The sequence below is a fragment of the Perca fluviatilis genome, chromosome 22, assembly GCF_010015445.1.
Source record: "Perca fluviatilis chromosome 22, GENO_Pfluv_1.0, whole genome shotgun sequence".
Lineage (NCBI taxonomy): Eukaryota > Metazoa > Chordata > Actinopteri > Perciformes > Percidae > Perca > Perca fluviatilis.
In genome coordinates, this window is record NC_053133.1 from 1,822,786 (window position 1) to 1,849,974 (window position 27,189).

The window sequence follows — 27,189 nt, forward strand, 5'->3', positions numbered from 1 at the left end:
GGCTCTGTTAAGCTTCAACGACGAGCCGATAGTTTGCACATATGCTTCATCTTCATACATCGAAGAAGAAGGTTAGTGTGTTGGTGGCCTAACGTGACATGACAAGGATCAGATGTGTATCCGAGGACTTGAAAATGGGAGGTAATGAGCTTAAGTTAACATTTAATATGAAGTATTTCCAAAGACAGTGGTGCTAAAGTACAATTTTGTCTTCCTGGGATCACTACTGCTGTAGTATTGAAAATTCTTGGATGACCTCCTAAGTATTTTAAAACTTACATTGTAAAGTTTTTTTTTTTTTATTTGTGATGTCTATATTCAAAACACAAACACTCGATATCTGTCGTTACAAGCCACTAACATCAGTTTAGGGCAAAGAAAACAAATGTGTCCTAAACATTAGAATCCAGTGATTCTCTACAACATGTGGAAGCAAACGTACTGTACGCCATGCTCAGCAAACGAGGACAAACATGAAACACGTAAAAAGGTTTAGACCTGGACTTACTACACGTTATAATTAAAGATTAAAGCACTCACTCATCTCTTCTGGCCAGTGTTTGCATATTGTACTGGACGTAGAATAATGCCGCATTCGGCTGGTCATTGTAAACTGGCAAACTTGTATTTTTACAGATCACATGACGGACTCGTACGTACACGGTGAAAGCATTCTGTGTGCCTGCTCAGGTGAAAAAAAGTAAAGACCAATGAAATCTGAGGTAGCAAATTCTGGAATCACTCAACCTTTTTTCCTTTATGCATGTGCTTTGATTTTTTTTAGAAATTACAGCAAGCCAGTACCGTGTCATCATATCGTCAAAGTTCTCCATTAAGGTCACAACTCATGGAATTAGTATACTGGGGTTCCCTGCTTGTTTAATTCTTTATAGTTGGCTGTTTTTGGTGCACTATTGTCGTGGTAAACTTGTAAGTTTGCCAGTTTACCTGTTTGTGACACTGCCCAAGCATGCCATGTGTTCTTTACTCACTAGCAAATCTGTACAATGTTTATAATAGGGTAGCTGATATGTTCATAGAGAAAAATTCATGGCTTTTAACCCTCCAGTTCCCACCCCCCAAGGTGCAAACCAGCCAATCCAGTGTGTTCTTGGGAGAGGGGGGGAGGGGATGAAACCAATGACAGAACGGGACAGCAGGTTTCCTGTTAGGCCAGCTAACACTACAATTTACCAGCTAGTTGGTGAGTTTATCGGAAGCGCCACGGACATATAGAATAGAATAATCATTATATTAATAGGAGTTTCAGTGCAAGACGGAAATGGCTACTTGTTTCGTCATTATTCTGTCCGTTGTTGTCTTGTTGTTGTCAGTCTTCCAACACTGGACACAGCAGTAAAGGGATTCTTCTAGAGAACAGTAGTCATTTATGTATGTATGTGTGTGTGTGTGTGTGTGTGTGTGTGTGTGTGTGTGTGTGTGTGTGTGAAGTGTCATCTTTCAGCAGATGACTGAGAGGTCCAGACCTGATCAGTCGGGGTCGACCTGGACTGTGTTCATTAAGTGGCAGAGCTCCTCTCTGCTCTGTTTGTGGTTTTGGTTAAAGGTTGTAACGTTGTGGAGTTCAGAACGCTCCGGGGGCGGGACTTGTGGGAGAGAGAGACAGAGAGAGGCCTCCACCCTTTCCTTAACCCACCGGCCTGGCTTCACTCTCTCTGAGCTGTGTGTCCTTTCTTAAGAGCTCAGAGGCGAAAATTCAGCGGTGAAGATCCAGGAGCTGGGTGCCCTCAAGGGTTTTGGTGGTGGGTACAGTAGGTGCCTCTTGATCTCCAAGGGTACCATGAGGAACGGTAAAAAGAAGAGGGACTGCAGGACAAAACAGCACACTTATTCTCTCTCTCTGTAGCTCTCCCTCCATCCCACTCTCCTCCCCCTTTTGCTTCTTCCTTAGCTCCCCCCTGGGTCAGAGCTGTGTCTGTGTGGTGTCCGTGAGTCCAGAGGTGTCTGTGGTTCTTGGAGGGACAGCCTTCTTTGGGTTTCAGGATCCAGGGAAGACACACCTGTTCCAGTTGCTGGCCCAACCCCAGCCCCCATACATACCCCTGAACCAAAGTCTAACCCTGCTCCTAAACCTGACCCCACTGCTGCCTCGCTCCCAAAATCTATCCCTACACCTGAACCTACAGCTGGCCCAGAAATGACTCCAGCCCCAGTGACCAGTCCCAGATCCAGATGCTGCCCCAGGATGTCCAGTCCAGACGGAGTGAGCTGGCCCTGGTTGGTGTTAATCGGTGGGGTGTCCTGAGGCTGCAGGGAGTCAAGAGGCTGGGCTGGGAACTCCTCAAAGTCCTGGGAATCCAAGATCTGCAGGGAAAGAGAGGTCAATGGGACAGGCTGCTATTACTCTTTTACTTTTTACTATTCATTCACAAAGTCAAATTTCTTTTATGAGGGTTGACCTCTGTGTTATGTGGTTTACAAGAAAAATAATCAGTCAAGGAAATATGTATAGGAGCCTAACTTAAACCCTAGTCCCTGTGGTCCAAACTCAATGAGTTCCTCATTGTCCCTGGGGAAAGGGGTTTTAGGTCTGACTGACATGATATAATGAATGTATATACTGTACGAAATGTCTTTAATTAAACGTAAATTGTTCAGAGAGAGAAAATATATAGTCACATTTTTACAATAAATGATTGTTGTTTAATTAACCAATTAACCTGTGAGAGTGAGGCCAGGGTGTCTGTCTCCAGTAGTGTGACAGGCTGGACCAGTCTCTCTCCTGGACCTGGTCCTGGGCATGGACCAGGGTAGGGTGAGACCTGCAAGAGGCAACATCTTATTGGTCTGCAGGAAGTGTAGCCTTCTGTCTATTCATAGCCTGGGTCAGTGACCATAATAATAGAAAGACAGCAAGCACCATTCTAGTATGTACATACCCTGTGTGTGTTTGTGTGTGTGTGTGTGTGTGTGTGTGTGTGTGTGGGTGTATGGGTATGTGTGTGTGTGTGTGTGTGTGTGTGTGTATGGTGTGTGTGTGTGTGTGTGTGCATGTGTGTGTGTGTGTGTGTGTGTGTGTGTGGGTGCATATGTGTGTGTGTGTGGGTGGGTGTGTGTGGGTGCATGTGCAATTGTGGTTCATGCATGTCTGTGTCCAATGTCATATCTGAGCCCTCATTACACTGGTACATAGAAACAGAAAATGTGACTGGGACTATGCCTGTGTGTGTGTGTGTGTGTGTGTGTGTGTGTGTGTGTGTGTGTGTGTGTGTGTGTGTGTGTGTGTGTGTGTGATCACCTGAGGTGGTGAGGAGACGGCGCTGTAGGCAGGAGGAACCAGAGCCATCTGTCTCTGCAGCAGCTGCATGATAGCTCCGATGTCTGTTGACATGCGACTCTCCAACCTGCACACAGTACGCACTAGATGGTTAACTGTTAATCACTACATGGAGGAGACTTTTATATTCTATACATTTTAAATATTTTATTTATTTCATTAAAACTGCAGATGTTATCTTGAAGAAGGTGTGTGTGTGTGTTTATCATCCTGGTTCTAATTTTGTCCATTATTAATATATATACAAAAGAACTCACCAAGTAAATCGCTAACTTTTGGGAACATAAATGCCTGATATGTTTTGTGTCCAAAATCTTAATGTGTAAAGTAACTAGTAACTAAAGCTGTAACAGATGAATGTAGTGGAGTAACTAAAGTAACTAGTAACTAAAGCTGTAACAGATGAATGTGGTGGAGTAACTAAAGTAACTAGTAACTAAAGCTGTAACAGATGAATGTGGTGGAGTAACTAAAGTAACTAGTAACTAAAGCTGGAACAGATGAATGTAGAGGAGTAACTAAAGTAACTAGTAACTAAAGCTGTAACAGATGAATGTGGTGGAGTAACTAAAGTAACTAGTAACTAAAGCTGTAACAGATGAATGTGGTGGAGTAACTAAAGTAACTAGTAACTAAAGCTGTAACAGATGAATGTGGTGGAGTAACTAAAGTAACTAGTAACTAAAGCTGGAACAGATGAATGTAGAGGAGTAACTAAAGTAACTAGTAACTAAAGCTGGAACAGATGAATGTAGTGGAGTAACTAAAGTAACTAGTAACTAAAGCTGTAACAGATGAATGTGGTGGAGTAACTAAAGTAACTAGTAACTAAAGCTGGAACAGATGAATGTAGTGGAGTAACTAAAGTAACTAGTAACTAAAGCTGTAACAGATGAATGTAGTGGAGTAAAAAGTACAATATTTCTCTCTGATATGTAGCGGAGTAGAAGTAGAAAGTGGCATGAAGCACCTCAAATTTGAACTTAAGCACAGTACTTAAGTAAATGTACTTAGGTACATTTCACCACTGCATATTACAATATTTTGTCTACCCTCCACTTCTCGCATCATTCTAATTATTATACGTTTCTGTTTAGCTTATACTACATTTCTCTTTCCATCCTGCTGGTTTTCTGTTAACGTTTGGAGCTGTAACACTCGATTTGTCTCACGGGGGTCTAAAGATTTATTGTATATTATTAGTAAATTGGCATCTTTCTGGGTGCTCCACATACAGGAGGTGTACGTTTTACTGGGTCCTATCTGAGGCTCCTATACAGCTAATTAGGACTCATTCTGCTGATCTATTTGGCTCTGTTCAACTTTCTAAGTCCAACAGAGACTTAAGCATATGTGCACATTATTTCAGTACTTTGGTGGAGGAGTTCTCTCCTAACACACCACTATTTCCCATCCAAATGTCCTCACACACACATCTACAGCCTGCTGACACATCGCATCCAGCAGAGGCATCCAGTCAATCATACGTCACAACTCTGAGCGTTCAGCTTGAGGCGCAGTCAGCCTTACGGCTATTAACCAGCAAAAAGACACCAACTGTGATCGCAACAAGACCTGCCAAAGGGGCCTCATCCAGCTGGAAGCTAAAGGCTACAGGGACAGAAAAACTGGGATGGAGGGAAGAAACTTTCTTCAGAGGAAAACAGGTCAAAGATGGCTGCAGGGTTTAAGCTGGGCCTTTAATATGGTCTTCCTTCAACAAGGGTTGGATACAAAACAATACACAAAGAAGAAGAACTGTCAGAGCAACGCACACACGCACACAAACCAGAACACACACAGACACACAGACAGACAGACAGACAGACACACAGACAGACACTCTAGCTATGTTTCCATCCACACTTTTTTTTCCGAATTAAGTGATATCAAATTAGAAATGCCTTATGGAAACTTCAATAGAATTTCATGAATATCGACTCAAAGGAAATACTTTCGGTCTCATCGGATTTTCTCTTGATCGATATACGGCTGATGGAAACGTTATTTGCCGAATAAATTAATGAATTACGATTAAGTTTTAGGTCATTTTATGGTTGCAACCCGCAACAAAACAAAGAAGAAGAAGTTGTAGTTCATTTCCGCCCAGTGTTTCCGCTCTGTTTGCACACACGACAGGTGTCAACAAAGACAGATGGAAGTGGACGAACGAGGAGACAAGAGACTTTTTGAATTTAATTTACGAGCAAAATATAACGGCTATTTTAGATAGCAAATATCTAAGAAATGCCATAATTTATCAGGAACTCGCGAAGGAAATGACCAACAAAGATAAATGGAAGGCGCTCAAACAGCGATACAAAATAAAAGGCAAGTTCCACCTTTTAGATGAGCTGGATCAGATCCTCGGCCAAAGGCCCATCGGAGCTTCCTCGGCTTCTAATATTAACAACTACTTCTGTCTAGCAAAACTTTGTTTGCAAATCTTAGCTTGAATGTTGTGCGATTCGAAAATGAACGGAAACACCTTACAGTTTTTCTCAGTCGCTTTGGTGCATTTCTTAGATCAAAAGTGCAATTCTTGATACTACTTGTACAAATTCCAAATCATCTAGTCACTTGTGCACATCATTAAAGCACTTTCTTATTCATTTGAACAAATTGCAATTGCTTTTGTACATATTGCAATTGATAATGTACAAGTGACAGCTTTTTTCCACATTTTCAATTGCTCATGTCATGTTGATCAAAATATAGTAGATGGTTCTCTGTTGAATAGTCTTACCCCTCAAAACATCTAGGCATTAGTTCCTTGCTTAAGCCATTACATGCAAAATTGTTGAACTATTTGTCATAAACTGCACACATGTCCATTGCTGTGGAAGGAACATGCAATATATGTACATTTTATGTCACTCTTCCTTACCAAAACAAATTCAACTGTGTGTTCTGGGATATAGCGTATAATGGAGTTGGAATCAAGTGAACCCTCTCACAACTTTGTATACGTGGATGAGGCTGGCTTCAACCTGACCAAATGCAGAAGGCGGGGTCGGAATATCATCGGTCACAGAGCTACTGTGGATTTGCCAGGCCAACGGGGAGGAAATATCACCATGTGTGCTGCTATTTCGGAGCATGGTGTCCTAACCCATATCCCCCTAATAGGGCCATACAACACCCAGCATCTACTCAACTTTTTAGAGACTCTCTACAGGGCTCTCATCCCTGATGATGAGAGGGGTCTGTTTAGAGTGGATTTGCCAAAGTATGTGGTCATTTGTGATAATGTGAGTTTCCATCGATCAGACATCATTAGGCAATGGTTTGTGACCCACCCGAGGATGCTCATAGAATTCCTCCCACCTTATTCACCATTCCTTAACCCAATTGAGGAGTTCTTTTCAGCTTGGAGGTGGAAGGTGTACGATTGTCAACCACACACACAGATGACCCTGCTGGCTGCAATGGATGCAGCATGTGAGGACATCACAGTAGACGCCTGCAGAGGATGGATAAGGCATTCCTAAAGATTCTTTCCACGTTGCATTGCAAGGGAAAATATCCAGTGTGATGTGGATGAGAACATGTGGGCCGACAGACAGGAACGTTTGGATGTGTAGAGACCGCACTAGAACAGTGCTGCGGGCAAAGTTGTGCCTTAGAGGTGTTTCCTGTGTTTCTTTCTAATTTAGTTTTTTTTTTTTTTGTGCCCTTGTCTTTTTCTTACTGTAAATTATTTTGTTTATTTCTTTCATAAAGTCGCACTAGTAAAAGCTGTGAAAAACAAAATCCTGTCCAGTATCTTTCAATCAATAACCCACATACAGTAATATGTAAATAGTACTGTTGAAATTGATATATGCCATAGAAGTGCAGCCTTGTGCATTTTCAACACAATAACTCCATCACTGTCATCCAAACTGTAGCCTAAGTTTACATCAGGTAAGACTGTCAAAGTACACAGTTACATTGACAACATGCCTAGACATTTTGACGACCTTGTTCGTGAACAATGACTCAATGACTTATCATTCTGATGATACTGACATGACCATTGACATGAATATTTACTTTTGAGAGATGTACTAAGGATTTTTAGTGACTGACTAGCTTTAGAAACACATCTATTGTATATTGCAGTTTGTACAAATTGTTCTGAGAAATGCACTTATTATTTTGCACATGTTAGGGATGATGTGAAAAACGCACCAAAGCGACTGAGAAAAACTGTAAAATGTCTCAAATCAATTCAATATACCAATTTAATCGCAAAACAGCATGTGACGTCATTACGCGCAGGTTTTTATTCGCTTTAAAGCTGTTGGATGGAAACACACTTTCACACTCAGCTTTATTCGCATCAGTTTTTTTACCGAACTTCAGGTAATTTGATTGACAAGTGGATGGAAACTTAGCTATAGACACACAGACAGACAGACAGACACACAGACACACACACACACACACACACACACACACACACACAGACAGACACACAGACACACACACACACACACACACACACACACACACACACACACACACACACACACACAGACACACACACACACACACACACACACACACACACACACAGACAGACACACAGACAGACACACACACAGACAGACACCCAGACATACATACATACAGACAGACAGACACACAGATACACAGACAGACAGACACACAGACATACATACAGACACACAGACAGACACACAGACAGATTGACAGACACACAGACAAACAGACAAAGACAGATAGACATATAGACAGACAGACAGACAGACAGACAGACAGACAGACACACAGACAGATTGACAGACACACAGACAGATTGACAGACACACAGACAAACAGACAGACAGATAGACATACAGACAGACAGAGACAGACACACAGACAGACACACAGACAAACAGACAGATTTACAGACATACAGACAGACAGACACAGACAGACATACAGACATACAGACCTAGGACATGCAGAAACACAGACACGCACACACAGACACACACACACACACACACACACACACACACACACACACACACACACACACACACACACACACAGTCATACCTGTTGAGCTGTTTCTGCAGCAGGTCCAGGCGTGTGTCCAGCTGGTTGCGTTGATGTCGGCTCAGGCTGTGCAGCGGCGTGTTGAGGGGCGGGGGGGAGGTAAGACTGCAGCTGGGAACCTCCTGGTACTGACCACCACTCCGACTCTCCCCCCAGAAACTGAAGATGTGGGACACACCAGAGAATGCACCTGGCGGAGATGAAGACAGGTGTGTGTGTGTGTGTGTGTGTGTGTGTGTGTGTGTGTGTGTGTGTGTGTGTGCGTGCGTGAAACACATGCATTACCAGACAATTCACAAGGATATGGACACACTAATCTTAGTGCGTTCCGTTTGTACTCGGAAGTCAGAATTTCCGAGGTCAAAGTTGGAATCACGCTCCCTGAACTCAGATTTCCTAGTTGGGGATTCGGAGCACCTTACAGTAACCCGGGCTTAAACTCCAACATGGCTGCTCCAAGCAACAACTGTAGTGAAAGCTGTAGTAATATACAGTTTATTAGCACACCTGTCTTATTTGTGTATCATTAAACCAGTCGTACACACAGTACTGACATATTGCTACACTGTTTGGATGGACAAAAACAGCCTAATACGTTGTTATCAACTGGTACTGCTAACAATGGCTAACCTGGCTAGAGCTAAGCCCACAGTGAAATCCGACTTGTTTTAATGGAACGCTACCCTGGGTAAACCCTGACGAACTTCCAGCAAATTTGAGATTTGCTCTGCAAGTCAGTCTGGCGAAGAGCCCATTCAAACCCATTTCCAATGTCCCCAAATTCCAGGCACCAATCACAACAGCTGAGGCGGGCTTTACACCAATCACAACCGTTGAATCGGGCTTTACACCAATCACAACCGTTGAATCGGGCTTTACACCAATCACAACCGTTGAGGCGGGCTTTACGTGACGACGATAGCGCAGCGACAGCGAGCAGCTTTTTGTTTACATTCAACATGACGGCTACCAAAGCGCAGCATCACCGGATCGTTGGTCTGATTGGTTGAAGGACTATCCAATGGTTGGTCTGATTGGTTGAAGGACTATCCAATGGTTGGTCTGATTGGTTGAAGGACTATCCAATGCGCCCAGAGGCATTTGAGCGGTGTCCATTGGTGACTTTGGAAATGAACTGTCAATTAACCTTTCCCAGCCCCACTCTCAGTTACAGCTCAGAAGGGTCTGGTGTCAGCCAGGCTAACAGAATGCTGTCAACTCGGGAGTGACGTCATTCCCAGCCCCGCGTTCAGAGTTCCGAGATAAATGGAACGCACTACTCTGTTGTATTTTACCTGACAGAGCGTTGCAGGTGTTGCCAGTCTTGGGGTCTCCGTCCCCCTCAGTGCTCTTGTTGAAGTTCCTGGGCATGGCCTGAGGATTCTCCAGCATTGCTGGCGGAGGGGCGAGTCTGGTCACAATTGACTCCTCCCCCTGTAAAAGGTGTAGCTCCAAGACATTAACACTAGTTTTTATTAGGGGTTAAAAACTTTTTTTGCGTCGAAAGGATTTAAAAAAAACAAAAACATTTCACCAATGATTCACCTAAATATTTTTCTGTTTATACAGTACTGCTGATGGTGACTACATCATATCCGTTTCCAGCTAAATGAAAGTAGATAATGCAGAAAATATGTGATGTGCATTCTTCTTAGAAAACAGTCAGTTTTTAGACATGTCTCATGAGCTATTGTCTCTAGAAGTGTATTATTCAAGAAGGAAATAAAAATCGCAATACTCAATACTATCGAATAGTAATGCTTCTAGAATTGCAATAAATGAAAATCTTGAAAGAATCGACTCGGGACAACAGCAAATCGTCCCAGCCCTAGTTTTTATTGTACCGTGGTGTACAACAATGGCAACCACAAAACAGCTTCAGAATGAGTCATGATGAAAACTGTAGTTATACCTCATCACCACTGGAGTGTGAAGACACTGAGCTGCGATGTGCCTCCCATTGCCGCTGAGGTGCCTCCTCCTTTTTTTGGTTGTTGGCTGCTTCCCTGTGTCTTCGTCGCGAGGACTTATGGGACTTTTTAATTTCACCAGCATCTGCATCATCTGGACACAGGTGTGCGGGGGAAAGATAAACAAAAAAATAAAAAGGGATTGGTCAGTCCAGCCGGATCAGGACTAACTTTTCAAAGATGACCACTAGGGGAGGACTCTGATAAATGTCATTATCAAACTAGAAAGGTGCACTCAGAAAACAGGGGTGGCTGTTTTGACATTCAGCGGCAGTGATTTGCACTTTACTATGTACAACCCCCACACTGGCGGAGGCTAGACACTGTCCGATTGACAGCCTCTCTGTCTCTGAAAAAAAACAAATGTTTTTCTTCCACTCACTCCCTGCTTGTACATCTTTACACACACACACTGACAGTAAAACAAAGGGCCGTAGCGAGTGATATGATGGGCCGTTAAGGAAGGGTTACCTGTTTCTGTGCGTCTTCGGAATGATAACTTGCGTCTGCGTAACTTGTTGAATCCCCCACAGTTGGAGTCATCACTGCTCGGAGAGCCTGGGATCATGTTGGTCTGAAATGAGGACCAGCATTAAAAAGCCTTTATTAAAAGATAACATTGTGGGGATGATATGTGTAAAAGAAGCCACAGTAAGAATCAGTTAACCTTTATTCAGTTAAAGGAACATCTTTGCTTGGATACTACCCCCAACACAGAGAAAACACTTTAAAGTGCTCATATTATGCTTTTTGGCTTTTTCCCTTTCCGTTATTGTGTTATATATATTTATTGTGCACGTTATAGGTTTACAAAGTGAAAAAGCCCAAAGTCCCCCCCAAAGGGACTTACAAACTGCTCCAAACAGCTCTGTTGTAGTCCAGCCTTTACTTCAGAGACAAACGTGGGTCACTTTGGAACACATGTTATAATGCTCGCCTAGCTGCTAGCATGGCACGCCCTCATACTCTGCTTCTGACTGGCTAGTAGTCCTTACCTAGGTACTGTCAGGGCACGGCCTCATACTCTGCTTCTGACTGGCTAGTAGTCCTTACCTAGGTACTGTCAGAGCACGCCCTCATACTCTGCTTCTGACTGGCTAGTAGTCCTTACCTAGGTACTGTCAGGGCACGCCCTCATACTCTGCTTCTGACTGGCTAGTAGTCCTTACCTAGCTACTGTCAGGGCACGCCCTCATACGCTGCTTCTGACTGGCTAGTAGTCCTTACCTAGGTACTGAGCATGTGCGACTCCCAACAAAGGGGCGAAGTGAGATGTCTCACTCTGTAGCTAAAGCAGAGAGCTCAACACACAGGGTGAAAAGAGGAGCTGCAGCAATGTGCAGTACAACAAAATAAGGTGCTTTTTGAAAATTAAACCATGTAAACCTATTCTGATATAACCTTTAAATACAATTATGAACCTGAAAATGAGCATAATATGAGCACTTTACGCAGATTTATATATATTTTGGCTGATATTAACCATATTGCTTCAAAGTATTCAGGGTGTCTGTCTGAATCAGACTTCACCTCTTTGATGAGGTTGTAAAACTCACATCTCGGAGGTTGAAGGTGATTTCCAGGTTGTTCCAGAAGTGGTCTGCGAACTCAGGATACATGTCCAGCACCTCCAGAACATCTTCTCTGAAGATTTTATGGAGGTCGCAGTAGGTTAGAGCCCTCACATCAGCGTTGGATTTACCTGGTCGGGAATACAGGTTGATAGGCTCGCCGAAGATATCATTCTTCCCTGAGAAAGGGGAAAAGCAACAAGTCAAAGTAGCTTTATTGTCAATATATTAAGCGGTCAGACAACAATGTAGCGACATTTGCGTGGCAGTTCCCTGAGGCATAAAAACATAAAAACATTAGACAGTTAAAAAAGGTCAGTTAAAGTTACCATATCCATCTGATGATCATGAATGACCTGTAACAGCAAACGAGACTAACAGTGAAAAGACCGCTAGTTTTATATAGTTATCATAATGTCTCTGCCCTGGTCTGATTTTTCCTGCGAAGTCACAGAGTGATTTAGGGCAGGTAGACGGAGCTACAGTAACACATTCTGAAGGGTCACAGATTTCTTTGGAACACCAGAAAAGCCTGTTAGTGTATGCCAGGTTAGTGGAGCCAGGTAAAAGGTAGCAGGAGAGTTCTTTATATAGGCCTAATTGTATTCTAATGTTATTTTAGAAGTTATCTGTTGTAGTTATGGCTGATACTGGGGCAGGACCATCACAGGAAAGAAGGGAATGAAACAAAGAACAACTAAAAGCTGAAAGGGAAAGTAGGCTACAGGTCGACGGGCGAGCCAACTTCAGTCGGCCTTTCAACAGATGGAGAACATTACGGGATTGTAAATGATTCAAAAACGTCAACGATTTGGCCCTCAGATATGTAATATGTCCATTTTATTTATAAAATAACTTTAGATTGCACAATGTTAGTCCGTGTTTGTGTCTCCCTACTATTTTCTTTTCCCTTGTCCCCCTGTACCTGTGTAAAGCAACCTTGGGTTTCGTCTAAAGCGGCCGCTGGAATCAACACAAACTGATATAATGTAATGTGAAAGCACAGCGTGCAATGCAAACAATAAAAAAAATTCAATGTTATGTTGCGTTATTGCACGATTGAAAAAAGTCTAAGTCCTACAGTGTGTGTACGAGTATTATTGTTACATAACAATAATTAAACTGCTTTTTAGATTAACTGAAATATCAGCCATGTATGCATTATATTTTATGGGGATATTTAATGTATCCTGACATTTAGAGGATATTTGGCTCTGCCATCAATTATTAAAGGCAACGCATGTTATGTGGGATACTTTATCTATTTATTGGCTGCAATCATTTTTTTATGAGCCACAAATATGACAGTGTACTAGAAGTGTTTTGGTCATGGTTTATGGTTTATGTGAACACAACTGTGTTTATTTTCAATCATATGAGTCTCTCAAAATATAGGCCTAATAGGCCAATATTCTTTGGCAAAATTACTTAAAATGTTGAAGATCTTTTTCTCAAACTGTCTTAAAGTTAATTCTTCTCCGACTACCAGATTTCTTATCCCACCTTTTAAAATATTATGTTATGTATCTTTTAGGGCAAGACATGCAAACGTTACATAATCATTTAGAGCAAATAGTTAACTTCATTCTACATGATGGTCACCACTGGTGAATGCATTTCATGCTTAATATACAGTACATCTACACATATGTTACTTTACACAACAGCCCTATGCTATTAATTCATCCAACTGTTTTCCTGTTAAGGGAGCTAGATCCAATCTCTGCTCACATTGGGCAAAAGAAACGAGGTATAACCTAGTCTATATCGAAGTCGTTCCACTTCCGGGATTGTTCAGGTATCACCGGAAATTCCGCAGGATGATGTCTTTTTAGGCAGGATTTCTGTCCCCTTCCTCTTTCTTTGTGTTGGCTTCTAACCTCTGGTGGATTTGTGAGGACTATGGTTAACTGCTCCTCAGATCTCTGCAGGGTAAATCCAGACAGCTAGCTAGACTATCTGTCCAATCTGAGTTTTATCTTTTGAACGTACACATGTTCCACCAAAACAAGTTCCTTCCCGAGGCTATTTTTGCTTTCAAGTCATTGTGTCCGGGGCTTAGCGCTGCCCCAAGACGATTGTGATTGGTTTAAAGAAAGGCCAATAAACCAGAGCAAGTTTTTCTCCCATCCCAGAATGCTGTGTGGACTAGCCAGACCCTCCTCCATAGCGCTGTCGGGGAAGGTCTGGCAATGCGAGACTAGGTACAACCTGATCGTATGTTTTGTTGTGTTGTCCTAAATCCACACTTCAACTATTAGGAGTAACACTCTATGCTCACCAGCAGATGGCGCTACCAGCTAATGCATACGCTATAGTTGTTGAGAGGCAGCATGTGCATGCTGTGCTTGCACATTACATTACATCAGTTTGTGTTGATTCCAGCGGCCGCTTTAGACGAGCATGTACAGAGTCATCAACCAGAAAGGCACGCTGGAAGATATCCAAGTATAAATCAAAAAAGAAAATGTAACTGGGCAAGAAAGAGGTCTGCTACATACTTTTACAAAGTCTGTATTGACGCAGGAGGCTATGGACCAGTGGAGAACTGTTGTCCTGTAGATAAGTCAGGGCATTCCAGTCTGAACTACTCTTACTTGCTAGATCTCAGGGAAGCAGCCCTGCATTGGCCTGCAATGGATTAGACCTACAAGCTGAAAGGGAAATTTAAAATTTGGACTAAACTGTTTATACGTCTAAGTCATCTCCTGTAAGAGTAATGTTTCCAGATGTTGTCATGTTCTTCCTCAGATTTAGTTTTAAATAAGCTAAAAGTTAAAGGGCTAAGGTAGGTGGTTTATGTAATCAGTACAACATATATTGACTGTGTATATATATATATATATATATATATATATATATATATATATATATATATATATATATATATATACATACATATATAAATATAAATATAAGTTTTTTGTACCCAAGATGGCAACCACCACATCTCCTCTTAGTATCTCTATGGATCCCCTGGAAATGAAGTAGACGGCAGTGAGGACGTCCCCAGCATGGACCAGCGTGTCACCCGGGGGTGCGTGGGTGGTCTTGAACTTCATGGCCAACGCCCTGAGGCAGCCCTTGGTGGAGCCCTTAAAAGCCTTACAGTTCTGCAGCAACGTCCGGTTCAGATGGAGGCAGATATCCGCCTGTAGACACTCTGGGAAACCCTTCAGCACCTGGGGAGAGGGAGTAAGGGAGCAGAGGGAGCAGAGGGAGGAAGGAGACGAGGACAAGGAAGGAAGAAGGGATAGAGAAGCAGGAGAGGACAGAAGTAGAAGAGAGAAAGAAGGAATTAAAGAACAAAAGAAGATAAGTGAGTAAAAAAGCAATAGATACAAGTGGAGCAAAAGAGTCGGGAAAAAAAGCAAAAAAGGAGAGATGAAAGGAGAGGGAGGAGAGAAGGGAAAGAGATGGAAAGAGAAGAGGTGGGATAAAGAAAGCGGATGAATTGATAGTGAAAGATTAATCCCATGCTATTAGCAACGACTGTCAAGAACGTAAAGCTAATAGTCAAATAAATTTCACAGATTATGGATGCTTTAAAAGAAATAATAAAAAAAGTGTATTGGTACAGTTTTTATTGTCATAATCCCTACTGGTCAACATTCATGGACCATTAGCCTTTTAATAACACCAGTCCACAAATTAACATTGCAAACCTACATTCCCTATACATATACCACAACATATTGGTTCTTCTAACCATCAGAGAAGTCATGGTTTTAATTTCATCTTTTATAATGTTAACCCCTAAGTGGAAGACAGGCATCAGCAGTCTGGGAATTCTTTCTATTTAAAAGGGCCTATGCAGTGGTTTTTAGAGCTTCACTGCTACATTATTACAAACTGTTATTTCAGAGGGTCTACCAGAACAGAGTCAGCAGGCCCTTAGAGTGTAATTAATATGAAGAATTGGTGCAATTTTAATGAGTTCACAGCAAGCTCTTTTAAAAAGCAGGCTATGGGCTTGTAACTCTCTGGCTGACTGCACAGAACAGAACTGTACCTAAAACACCAGCACTGTTTCTGTCTCTCCATTTCTCTCTTTTTCATGTTTCAAACTTTAACTTTCTAAGCCCCAATCGTTTCTTCCTTTCGTCATTTGTCTCTAGCTTCTTTTTCACCTCCCACCTCGGTCCTAAGTTCCTGGGCTACAGACGTTTTGCAGATCTCATTGCTCCCCCCCCCACACACTTACACCTTTTGAAATGTTTGAACCTCTGATTTGAACATTTCAAACAGTCAAACATGGAAACATGAAAACAAATTGAATAAACTCAGTATAACCTTTCACAACACAACTGAGAACTCCCTTTTGTGGATTTGAATAATAACCTATTACTGCCTGTACATACCAACCATTTTGCTGATTTGTTACATCAGGTGTTTACTGGTGCATTTAGCAGACGCTGACCTGCAAGCCTACATCGCTAGTGTTTATATAAATGTTTGCTGTCATGATATATTATTGTGCTCTTTGCTGTAGCTTTGCAAAGCTTCTGTTTAGTGTGGAAAAGTGTGCCTCTGTGTGTGTGTTTGTGTGTGTGTGTGTGTGTGTGGGGGGGGGGGCAGCCTAGCAAATAATAAAAAGTTATTGTATTTTCCATAAGAATGACTGAATGAATGTTCATAATAATGAGAAAAGACAGTAACAGTGTTTTCATTTTGCATCTTTACAACAACGAGCACTGTCTTCAACTGCCTTGTTTGTCATTGTTGTTCAATTCTAGCCTATTTAGGAGGATATGAACTGATATATTAAAACATAGATGACATTCTTTTGTGAACCGACAAACATGCAGAGTAGGTGGAAGTACTACAGCCTGGAGTACTGCCTGTATACAGCCCAGGTGGCCCCGATGTTTAGCCTCAGATGCAAAACCCGTCTGCAAAGCACTCGCTGCTATTTGCTCTGAGGACACAGTAATAATTGAAGGCCACTCAGATAATAATAAAATAATAATAATAATAACTTTTATTTATATAGCGCCTTTCATGAAACCCAAGGACACTTTACAGAATGACTGTGGCTCAGCTAAAGGAGGTTGTAGATTGTGGTGAACAGGTGGTGTTTCAGGAGGTTTTTTAAAGTTCCCATGACATGGTGCTCTTTGGATGCTTTTATATAGACCTTAGTGGTCCCCTAATACTGTATCTGATGTCTCTTGGGGGAGGGTCGGGGGGGTGGGAGATGTCTTTCTCTCTCTCATGGGTGGGCCAAATTCTCTGGGAGGGCAAAGCAGAGAAAGGGGAGGTAACCTTGCTCCTTATGACCTCATAAGGAGAAGATTCCAGATCAGCTCATCTGAGCTTTCATTTTCTCAAAGGCAGAGCAGGATACCCAGGGCTCGGTCTACACCTATCACCATTTCTAGCCACTGGGGGACCATAGGCAGGCTGGGGGAACGCATATTAATGTTAAAAAACCTCATGAAGTGAAATTTTTGGACCTTTAAGATGAGTGTGTCTACATTTTTATCAGCTAAAATCTTCTATGGCTGTACCAAAGGTCTTTTTTTTTTACATTCAGAGTTTCTATTGATGCTTGGAATGTCTCTCATCATATTGTATGACGTCATCACCCTATGATTGTGTAAACCCGGCCTGTCGGCTGGTATTTGAAATACTTTAAGTGGACTAATCCTTGTTTTATGGTGGCGTTGCCTCGGTAACGCGAAAAAAAAAAAAACATGAATCAATCTCTTTCTCTCTCACACTCGCTTACATACAATCCTGCAAGGCCACTGCACACACAGTGGTTAACTAGGAAGGTAAAACCTTTTGTTAAACCTTCCTTTTGTATCGTGCACTAAGCACTTCATTCTCACTCTCAAAACAGCCAAATAAAGCCTATAAGTACTGTATATCTATTTTTTTTATACTTTATTGCAATGTTCTTTCATTTTATACATGAACTTTAAGATATTATCTTGTACGTAGGAGATAAACTTAGGTTCTTGAACAATGTGGCACATCCCCTAATACGCATTTAATTCCTTACATGTTGGGCTGCGGCTATGCTTCTGTAGCCAAAGTCAAAAACATAATACTAAGAGTTTTTATTTTCCACAAGATTCACTCTACTGCTCATCCACATGCAAAATATTTCTTTCTCTTTCCTCCTGCTCTCATCACAACACTGCCGTAGCATTCAGTTCCTCCTCACAGCTGCATTATTATTTTCTCCATCCTCATGAATAAAGGAAGTTGCAGCTGACTCAGTCAGTTGTGGAGACAGACAGACAGAAAGGGTCTACTCAACCCAATCATAATTACAAGAATCTACCTTACTGGGCCTTTAAGAGAGCAACATAACAGGGTAAGAGAAGGGGGCTTACACCTAAAACACATCCCAACGGATGTTAGTCCAATTTGTTCCCTCTCTTCTTCAATGGCTCACTTATTCTACAGAAATGAAACAGGATTTCAGCGATGGAAGTATGTATATACAGGGACCTCGCCCTTTATGTTTGTATAAGCCTTCACCGACAACAATGAGGTGCCGATTATGCTACGAAGGCATTTGGATGCTGGAAAGGCTTTCTGAAGCTATGAGCAGAGATGTTTTTAGTTAGAGTCCTTTTTGAGCTGAGACTATGAAAAAGGTTACAATGCAGTGAAAACATGTCGCTGTAAATTTAGTAAAGATGACATCCACTGACTCATGTGCTGCATTAAATGCTTGCATCAGTGGTTCTTAAGTGTGTGACATGTTCATAATTATAGTGTTTGTGTGTGTGTGTGTGTGTGTGTGTGTGTGTGTGTGTGTGTGTGTGTGTGTGTGTGTGTGTGTGTGGGAGAAGCACTCTCATATTCAGAGTTCAGGTTGAGGTTGATGGTATACAACAGGCATGTTAAAAGCACTCCATCAATCAGCGTGTCTGTGTCAGCATGCATGGTGCGTTTGTGTCCATTGACATGTATGACTCACACTGTGTCCGTGGATTTCTGTGTGTGTGTGTGTGTTTCAAGTTGTATGTTAAAAGAGTGTTTTAGCCTTCATGCATGTGAACAAACTGATGTAGGTCCATGCATGGCGCAAATAATTTAGTCTATATACACGACGTTCCACTTCCGGGATTGCTCCGTTGCCGCCGTAAATTCCGTTGAGACAGCTATCTGTCCAATCTGAGTTTTCTGTTGCACGACTAAAACTACTTTTGAACGTACACATGTTCCACTAAAAGAAGTTCCCTCCAGAGGCTATTTAGCAGAGGCACTGGGGCTCCGTGCGGCGCTAAGACCATTGTCATTGGTTTAAAGAAATGACAATAAACCAGAGCACGTTGTTCTCCCATCCCGGAATGCTGTGTGGACTAGCCAGACCCTCTTCCGCAGCGCTGTGGAGGAGGGTCTGGCAATGCGAGACTACACATACTTTAACCTGTCTATTTGCAAGTGTAACGTGTGTGTGTGTGTGTGTGTGTGTGTGTGTGTGTGCATATCACTTATGATACTCACATCATTCCTATTTTCTCTGATGGTGTCGGACCATGCATGCTGAGACAAAGTCTTCACATCATCCTATTAACGTACAACGCAGGCTCAAAATACTAGACTAGCCTTTTCTGCGTACATGTGCGTATTCATGCCAAACACCCTGTTTGAGTGCACGAGGAGCAGTACTCACAGCATTCATGTCGATGCCGTTGGTGTAGGACCAGGCGTGCTGGAAGTACTCCTCCAGCCTCTGCCTGAGTGGGTTGGGGATCTGGTGGAAGCGGATGAACTCCCTGACTCTCAGCATCTGGGTGTGGTAGCGGGCCGTCCCCGAGTACAGCCGCTGGATGATGGCTGACACATTCCCAAAGATGCTGGCGTACATCAGGGCTGGAGGTGGGAGACAGGGAGAGGGTGAGGGTGAGACATGAGGGAGCATTTGGAAGTGTGAGGAAGGAGTAAACAAGGGAAGTAGGCAGAGAGGGAGAGAAGAACGTAGACATTAACATAAAGCACAAGGACACACGGGTTTGATACACTGATATGACCTGACATATTTCTGGCTGACTGTCTTCGCCATCTGAAAAGAAATATATTATTAGCTCGACCCCCTTGGGTGATATGTTTGATATAAATACGATAAGTGGAGAAGGGCAAGGAAAAGATGAAGAGAAAAGAATAGACAGAGGAAGTTCAGACAGCTGATGGTATAATAATGGAGAAGGATTTTAGCATGAATCAGAGCTGTGTTAAAAAAAAAACGATGACATAAGACTCACTGAAGCTGGAGTCAGAGTGTCTAAGTCTGTATGTAACCAAAGGTGAGTTGTGGCTCCAGAACTGTGGAACACACCACCTCTGGCAATCTGCACTGCTATTTCTGTATTCTCTTTTCTACATCAGTTAAAATACCACTTTTTAAACTGGCTTTTAACTGACTTGCATTCTTTTATATTTCCTGGACTGTATCATTTCATTTGAACTTACTTTATTTCTTACTAAGTTATTTATTGTATGATTTTATCTTTAGACAAAGTGCTTGAAAAAGTGCTATACAAATAAAGTTAATGTCATTAAGTCACATTTCCAAGCTTTGATTAGATTAAACAGCCTAATTTGCCTTTTTGCATTACAGAATACACCAGTGAGTGACATATGAACATGATACATAGACTATATAATATGTAACAGTGCTCTCTCACAAAGGCCTGATCCGCTACAACTTCCAAAAAAGGTCACTTACTGTACAGGGACTAGCTTTCAGTCAAATAGTGTCTGAAAATCATTGAAATATCTCTATTTTTCTTTTTACAAGTTTGACTTAAATCAATACTCTGTGTTACTATCCCTCCACCCAGGCCAAGAAAGGCAGCACTTTCTGTGGGAACACAAAGAGGGAATTTCATACTAAAAAGACAGCTTTGGACAACTCAGCCTGCTGGAGCCTTATATTAGCCTTCACTGAACTTTAGAAAGCATTTTTAGCACTAACCCTAACCCTTACTGGAATTTGGGTAACACTTTAATTGAAGGTATCAACATAATCGTGACATGACACTGTCATAACTAGGACAAGACACTGTCATGAACGTGTCCTAAACCTTATAAACAAGTCATAAATGTTTGACTTCTGTCATTAAGTGTCATTCGGTTTTTGTCATGACAAGTTGACATTGTTTGGGTTGTCTTGATTATGATGACTTGACATTAATCAAAGTGACATTACCAGAAGTTGTCTTGGTCATGACAAGTTGACATTAAATTTGTTTGGGATGTCTTTGTAATGACAACTTGACATTAACCAGGTGTCCTTTGGAGTGTCCTTATTAAGACAACTTGACATTAAAAAGGATGATATTATGTCAAGTTGTCATGACAAGGACATCTTCTGGTAATGTCATCCTGGTTAATGTCAAGTTGTCATTACAAAGACATCCCAAACAAATTTAATGTCAACTTGTCATGACCAAGACAACTTCTGGTAATGTCACTTTGATTAATGTCAAGTTGTCATAATCAAGACAACCTAAACAATGTCAACTTGTCATGACAAAAACCGAATGGCCCTTAATGACAGAAGTCATGAACGTTTATGACTTGTTTATAACGTTTATGACACATTCATGGCAGTGTCATGTCATAGTTATGACAGTGTCATGTCACGATTATGTCGATACCTTCAAGTAAAGTGTTACCGGAATTTGAAATCTGTCACCCCACCTCCTACATTGAAGTTGCATTTGGAAGAACTATATATACGGCCAGTATGGACAGGACAAACGATTACACAGACAAAGGGCCCTATTTTAACGATCTGAAACGCAAGTATGAAACGCAAAACGCAAGTAGCTTTGTGGGCGGATCTCGGGCGCTGTTGCTATTATACCGGTGGGATAAATGACTCTTGCGCCCGACGCAAATCTAAAATGGGTTGGTCTGAAGTAGCTTGGTGGTTTGGGCGTAACGTGAAAATAACCAATCAGAGCGTCATCTCTCATTCCCTTTAAAGGGGTGATAGAATGATTATATAGGGTATTTCACACTGTTCCTTATGGTCTCCTAATGGGGTATGTAACATTGGTTGGGCTGAAAATGGCCTGGTTGATATTTTATTGGCCCTTATGCATCCCTGTGTTTTGGCCCTATTTGTAACAAGAGCTTTTCTTCCAAATATGGTATGGTCATGAATATTTAGATGAGCTGCACGCTGATTGGTGGCGTTGAACTTGCCATAACGCACATTATAGAGACGCGCCGTTGATTGGTTGAGCGAATCCCCAATACACATACATTAGAGAAGCGACAGAATCTCATATTCCAGACACTGCAATGTTTCATTACCAAATTCACTTCTGAGACTTTTAAGCGAGAAATCAACTATATAAAGCTGAATATGGACGCGGTTTACAAAATTTGATGGCTAATTGCAAATTTGGTAAGATGTGTCGGACTTTAGGAGCTCCACACAGTCTGACGAGAAAGCGGCAGCCTGCTCCGAGGCTCCATAGGCAAAGTGCACCCTTTGTGGATACTGCACTTACGGGGCTCCGCGGCCAGCTGCCGGCATAACTATAATATATTTACGGTTTGAATTGCGCACGCCACTTTGATTTTAAGGCATTTTTATGAACGTGAGGCGTCTTTGTAGGACCGAGCAGCTGCTTGCAATATGTCCCATTCATTACAATGGGGAAATACCGCAGCTAGCTAGCTACACTGTCGCCATAACTAAATTATATTTAGTTTGAATTTCGTCACGCCACTTATATAACATCATTCCCCAATGTCTTATAAAGCTAACTGTTGTGTCCGATTTGATTTTAAGGCATTTTTATGAACGCGCAGGCGTCTTTGTAGGACCAGCAGTTGCTTATTATGTGTCCCATTCATTACAATGGGGAAATACCGCAGCTAGCTAGCTACACTGTCGCCATAACTAAATTATATTTACAGTTTGAATTTCGCGCCACTTATATAACATCATTCCCCAATGTCTTATAAAGCTAACCGTTGTGTCCGATTTGATTTTAAGGCATTTTTATGAACGCGAGGTGTCTTTGTAGGACCAGCAGCTGCTTGCTATATGTCCCATTCATTACAATGGGGAAACACCGCAGCTAGCTAGCTACACTGTCGCCATTACTAAATTATATTTACAGTTTGAATTCGTCACGCCACTTATATAACATCATTCCCCAATGTCTTATAAAGCTAACCGTTGTGTCCGGATTTGATTTTAAGGCATTTTTATGAAACAAGGCAGCGTCTTTGTAGGACGAGCGGCTGCTTGCTATATGTCCCATTCATTACAATGGGGAAATATCGCAGCTTGCTCACTTCGCATAACTAAAGTATATTTACAGTTTGAATTTCGTCACGGCATGAATATTACAGGTTCCTCAAGGTCTTACAAAGCTTAGCTAACACTTGTCCGATTTCGGATTTCAATTGAATGTATTTTTGTGAATGTCAGAGTTAGGAGGAGGCTAGCTAGCTCTCATTGATGGACTCCATCTCACCGCGGCTCTAACAATGAGACTCGCAGCCAAAGAGGCTTGATTTCCCCGATTGTTTGTTTAAATAACTCAACACACATACCCATTATAAGATTTACTGGAACCTGCGGGCTGCGGTAAAAGATTGCGGGCGTAACAAGCTCGCTGACACTGCGGTAAGGGCGGCGATGTAGCAACCCAGGCAGCACCAACACCGGCACTAAACTCCGACACACAGTAGGAGAAAATTTGCAATTAGCCATCCTTTTTCGTAAAGCGGCCCATATTTGAGCTTTATATGGTTGATTTCTCGCATAAAAAAGTTTCAGAAGTGAATTTTGTAATGGAATAGCAGAGATCTGCGTGACCTAGCTAGATTCAGAAGACTACCTGATCTCAGGTCAGTTGTGTAGCCTATGTAAATGTTGGGGCATGACTGTTCTCTTAAGGTTCCGGATTTTGAGATGCTTGCGTAAGCAACTCAGCTTTGTTGGGATTCACCCGTTTTCAGCGGCAGTTTCAAAATATGAGATTTTCATAGGAAAGGGGTGTCAGTGGGACTTTGAGCTTCTATGTATGTCCTATTTACCCACCGAACTGTCGTTATTCAACTATGACAGGGTAAAATCGGTTTTGCATTCTATCACCCCTTTAAGAGCAGGCGCACTTGTTCCATGGCGGACTGCTATTATGACGGCGGATTTGCCTGGTGCACGCCAGCGGGAGCTGCCGATGCGAGATGCGGCAAAGTAATAAATGCCCGTCTCGTCCGGGTGGCGATGTTGCTGCGGCCCCTCGGGCGCGTCTCCTCTAGTCTGGAGAGGATTGCTGCAGCCATGGAGCGTACCTCCAAAAGCACCACCTGCTCCTGTTGTGCCCCTTCCTCCTCCCCCCACTCCATCTCCGTCCACCCGCTCCACCAGGAGCACATCGCGCATTACTCCCGGACCAGATCCCGCCGTAGTTCAACATCACGTCTCCTTAAGTCCTCTAATATTTCCTCATTTATGTCATCAACACATCCATGATTCATGGAAATGTTGTGTAAAACACAACAAGCCACAAAGAATGCTGCAACTTTTTGAGGACTGTACTGTAAAGTGCCTCCTGTTCTATCCAAACACCTGAAGCGCATTTTCAGTAATATTTTTCTTTATAATTATGTATGGTTTGCAAAAATGGGAACTGCTGCATCCATTTAGATGAGAGAAGTGTATGCGCGTTGTGCACACGCTACATTATGGCCAAGCATTCGTCCCTAAAATAGCATCTGAATAACGCGCTACTGACTTTAGACTAGCGCCACTGACTTTAGACCAGGTTTTTCCTGATCAGTGGCGGAATTGTTTTCTGAAACTGCAAAATAGCACCAGGGAATGTTAGCGCCGGAACACGCCTCCTCTTTTCGCTGAACCGCCCCCAGGAGCAAATTCATTCCCTAATTTACCGACGTGCGTCTGTGGAGGGAAAAGTCCGCTGTGCGTCGGGTGCAAAATAGGAATGATACATGCGTCGGTGTACAAAGGCAATTGCGCTGGGTGCAAGATAGGGCCCTATGTATTATATTAAAGGAATCGTTCACATTATTTTCAAGTCTTTTTTAATACAACACTCACGTGCCCATAATGATGAAAGAGTTTTTGGCTGCTTTAATTGTTCCTCCTGTTCATAGTGGCAGTGAAAAGACCCCTACCTGACGTAATTTCAATGTAAGTGATGCAGGACTGAATCCCCAATCTTTGTCTGTCTTTATTCAAATGCCTTCTACAGGTTAGCTTGTTGGTTGAGGAACATTTAGAAAAATATTTTCCTAGTAAAAAGACTGCAACTTTGGTACGTATTCAGTGTCTCCTGAGGGCTAGTATACACAGGAAGAATGATTACAGCATCCAAAACTATATAGATAGATAGATTTTTATTGATCCCAAAAAAATGGGAAATTCCGGTGATGCAGCAGCAAAAATATCAGACACACATCACACATACAGAATATACATGTAAAAGAATACAATATACATTTATTAATAATAATAGGATAGAATATAAGAACAAATAGTTTAAAATATCTAAGTCATTATCAGTGTACATTCAAGCATGTGAGTATTGTTTGTCTGACTTGAAAAAATGTGAACCTAACTTTTAAGAAAGACTTAAAAAAATAAACTTGAAACATATAATAGGTTTAACAGCCAATTGAAGTTTAATTCTAATCGTTGCTGCAAATACAGTTACATAAGTTAAATAAGTCAAATTTAAAAAAGTAAAAAAACAAAACATGATCGCATATTAAAGTATTAAAGCTTTAATGTCCTGGTAGCAATGCTCGGCCAGTGCTTCGCCCCAGTATAGTCCCTAGTCAACATCTGCCTAGGAAATGGTCTAGTCTTAATCTGTATTGCTCTTTGTACTCGTTGTGAATAGGCAGGCCACAAGACATGCTAACAACAAAGGATTCCATTCACTACGCTAAGCTAAGCTAGCGGTGGCTGCGCTGCAGGACTAAGACAATGCATGCACTATATCATGCATCTATATAAATATAGAGGAGACGGTGAATAACCCTATTTCAACTAATGTTGAAGTGTTCCTTCAAGTATCAAAAGTCATTTTCTGATATTAAATGTACTTAAGTATTAGAAGTAAAAGTAAAAAAAAAACTTTAATTATGAACTTTATGGCCAAAGGTGTTCTTCATCACGTCGTTGGGGTGGTCATCGTCTGTTACCATGACGGCAGAGCCTGCACCAGGTGTTTCCATGACACTATCAGTCATTATGCTTCTTCTTTAGTTTTGGCCTATGGTTGTGGTTTTTGCCGCTTAGCATTAGGTCACCAACTGGAATGGAGCGTGCATTATCTTTGCAATTTAGGAGCAATATTTCACCAAACCAGTTTTTTTCCAGTGTAACACATTATGTTTTGTAGTAACAAGTAACAAAGAGGCTTAGGGGAAATGTAGTGGAGTAAAAGTAAAAGTTTCTGGAAATAAATAATAATTTATAATTTATTAATCCCGCAAGGGAAATTACAATGTTTTCACTCTGTTGTTGTTATTATACACATTAAACACAGACCTGAATTACACACACATGCTCAGTGCCATGCACTAATGGAGAGATGTCAGTGTGAGGGGGCTGCCCATGGAAAGTCGCCCTGAGCAGTTGGGGGTTCGGTGCCTTGCTCAAGAGCACCTTGGAAGTGCCCAGGAGGTGAACTGGCACCTCTCCAGCTAACAGTCCAACATCATACTTTGGTCTGTATGGGGACTTGACCAGCAACCCAACCCAACTCCCTACTGACTGAGCTACTGCCACCCCTCTATATATATATATATATATATATATATATATACAGCATATGTACCCCTATATATAACGAAGTAAAGTACAGATACGTGAAAATTCTACTTAAAGTCCCAGTGTGTAACGTGTTTAGTTGTTCATTATCAAAATCTGTATTGCCCTTCACAAACTTGTCCTTTTTCATGAATATTGACCACCACCATCAATTCCAAGTATTCCTATTAGATTGGAATTTTACATTTGCGCTTGCATGAACTGGGGTAGACGCATTGACATATATGGGTAGACGCTCCATAATGATGCACCATCTTGAAATACATTAGCCGGTAAGGGACATACAGGCTATACTGCTCTGCCTTTCGCGTTTTCGACTTACAGCTGCTGCTAATGGGTATCGTCGCTTCCCGGTGTCAGTACCCGATCCGTTCCACCGGCACGATCCGTTCTGCGCATGTGCAAGATGACACGTATGCCATGACGTAGGCGCAGATGATAATGCTGCGTTCATGCCACCACCACCTCGGAATAACGGCACCGCTTCCACCTGCACGATCC

At 42.0% G+C, this 27,189-nt stretch overlaps 1 protein-coding gene across 4 annotated transcripts in view; it reads right to left on the reverse strand.

Moving 5' to 3' along the window:
• Window positions 1-257: 257 nt before the first annotated feature.
• kcnh2b (potassium voltage-gated channel, subfamily H (eag-related), member 2b) overlaps window positions 258-27,189 on the reverse strand; it is a 378,618-nt gene continuing 351,686 nt past the window's right edge. For 3 of the 4 annotated variants that reach the window (XM_039789962.1, XM_039789965.1, XM_039789966.1), the window contains 10 exons: window positions 19,528-19,727; window positions 14,821-15,073; window positions 11,877-12,070; window positions 10,792-10,894; window positions 10,263-10,414; window positions 9,646-9,784; window positions 8,351-8,540; window positions 3,260-3,365; window positions 2,682-2,783; window positions 258-2,325 (listed from right to left, as the gene is read on the reverse strand). In XM_039789962.1, the coding sequence (XP_039645896.1) occupies window positions 1,909-2,325; window positions 2,682-2,783; window positions 3,260-3,365; window positions 8,351-8,540; window positions 9,646-9,784; window positions 10,263-10,414; window positions 10,792-10,894; window positions 11,877-12,070; window positions 14,821-15,073; window positions 19,528-19,727 (1,856 nt within the window). In that variant the 3' untranslated portion in view covers window positions 258-1,908. The remainder of the gene's footprint in view (window positions 2,326-2,681; window positions 2,784-3,259; window positions 3,366-8,350; window positions 8,541-9,645; window positions 9,785-10,262; window positions 10,415-10,791; window positions 10,895-11,876; window positions 12,071-14,820; window positions 15,074-19,527; window positions 19,728-27,189) is intronic. The other variant, XM_039789964.1, reaches the window with a different exon arrangement.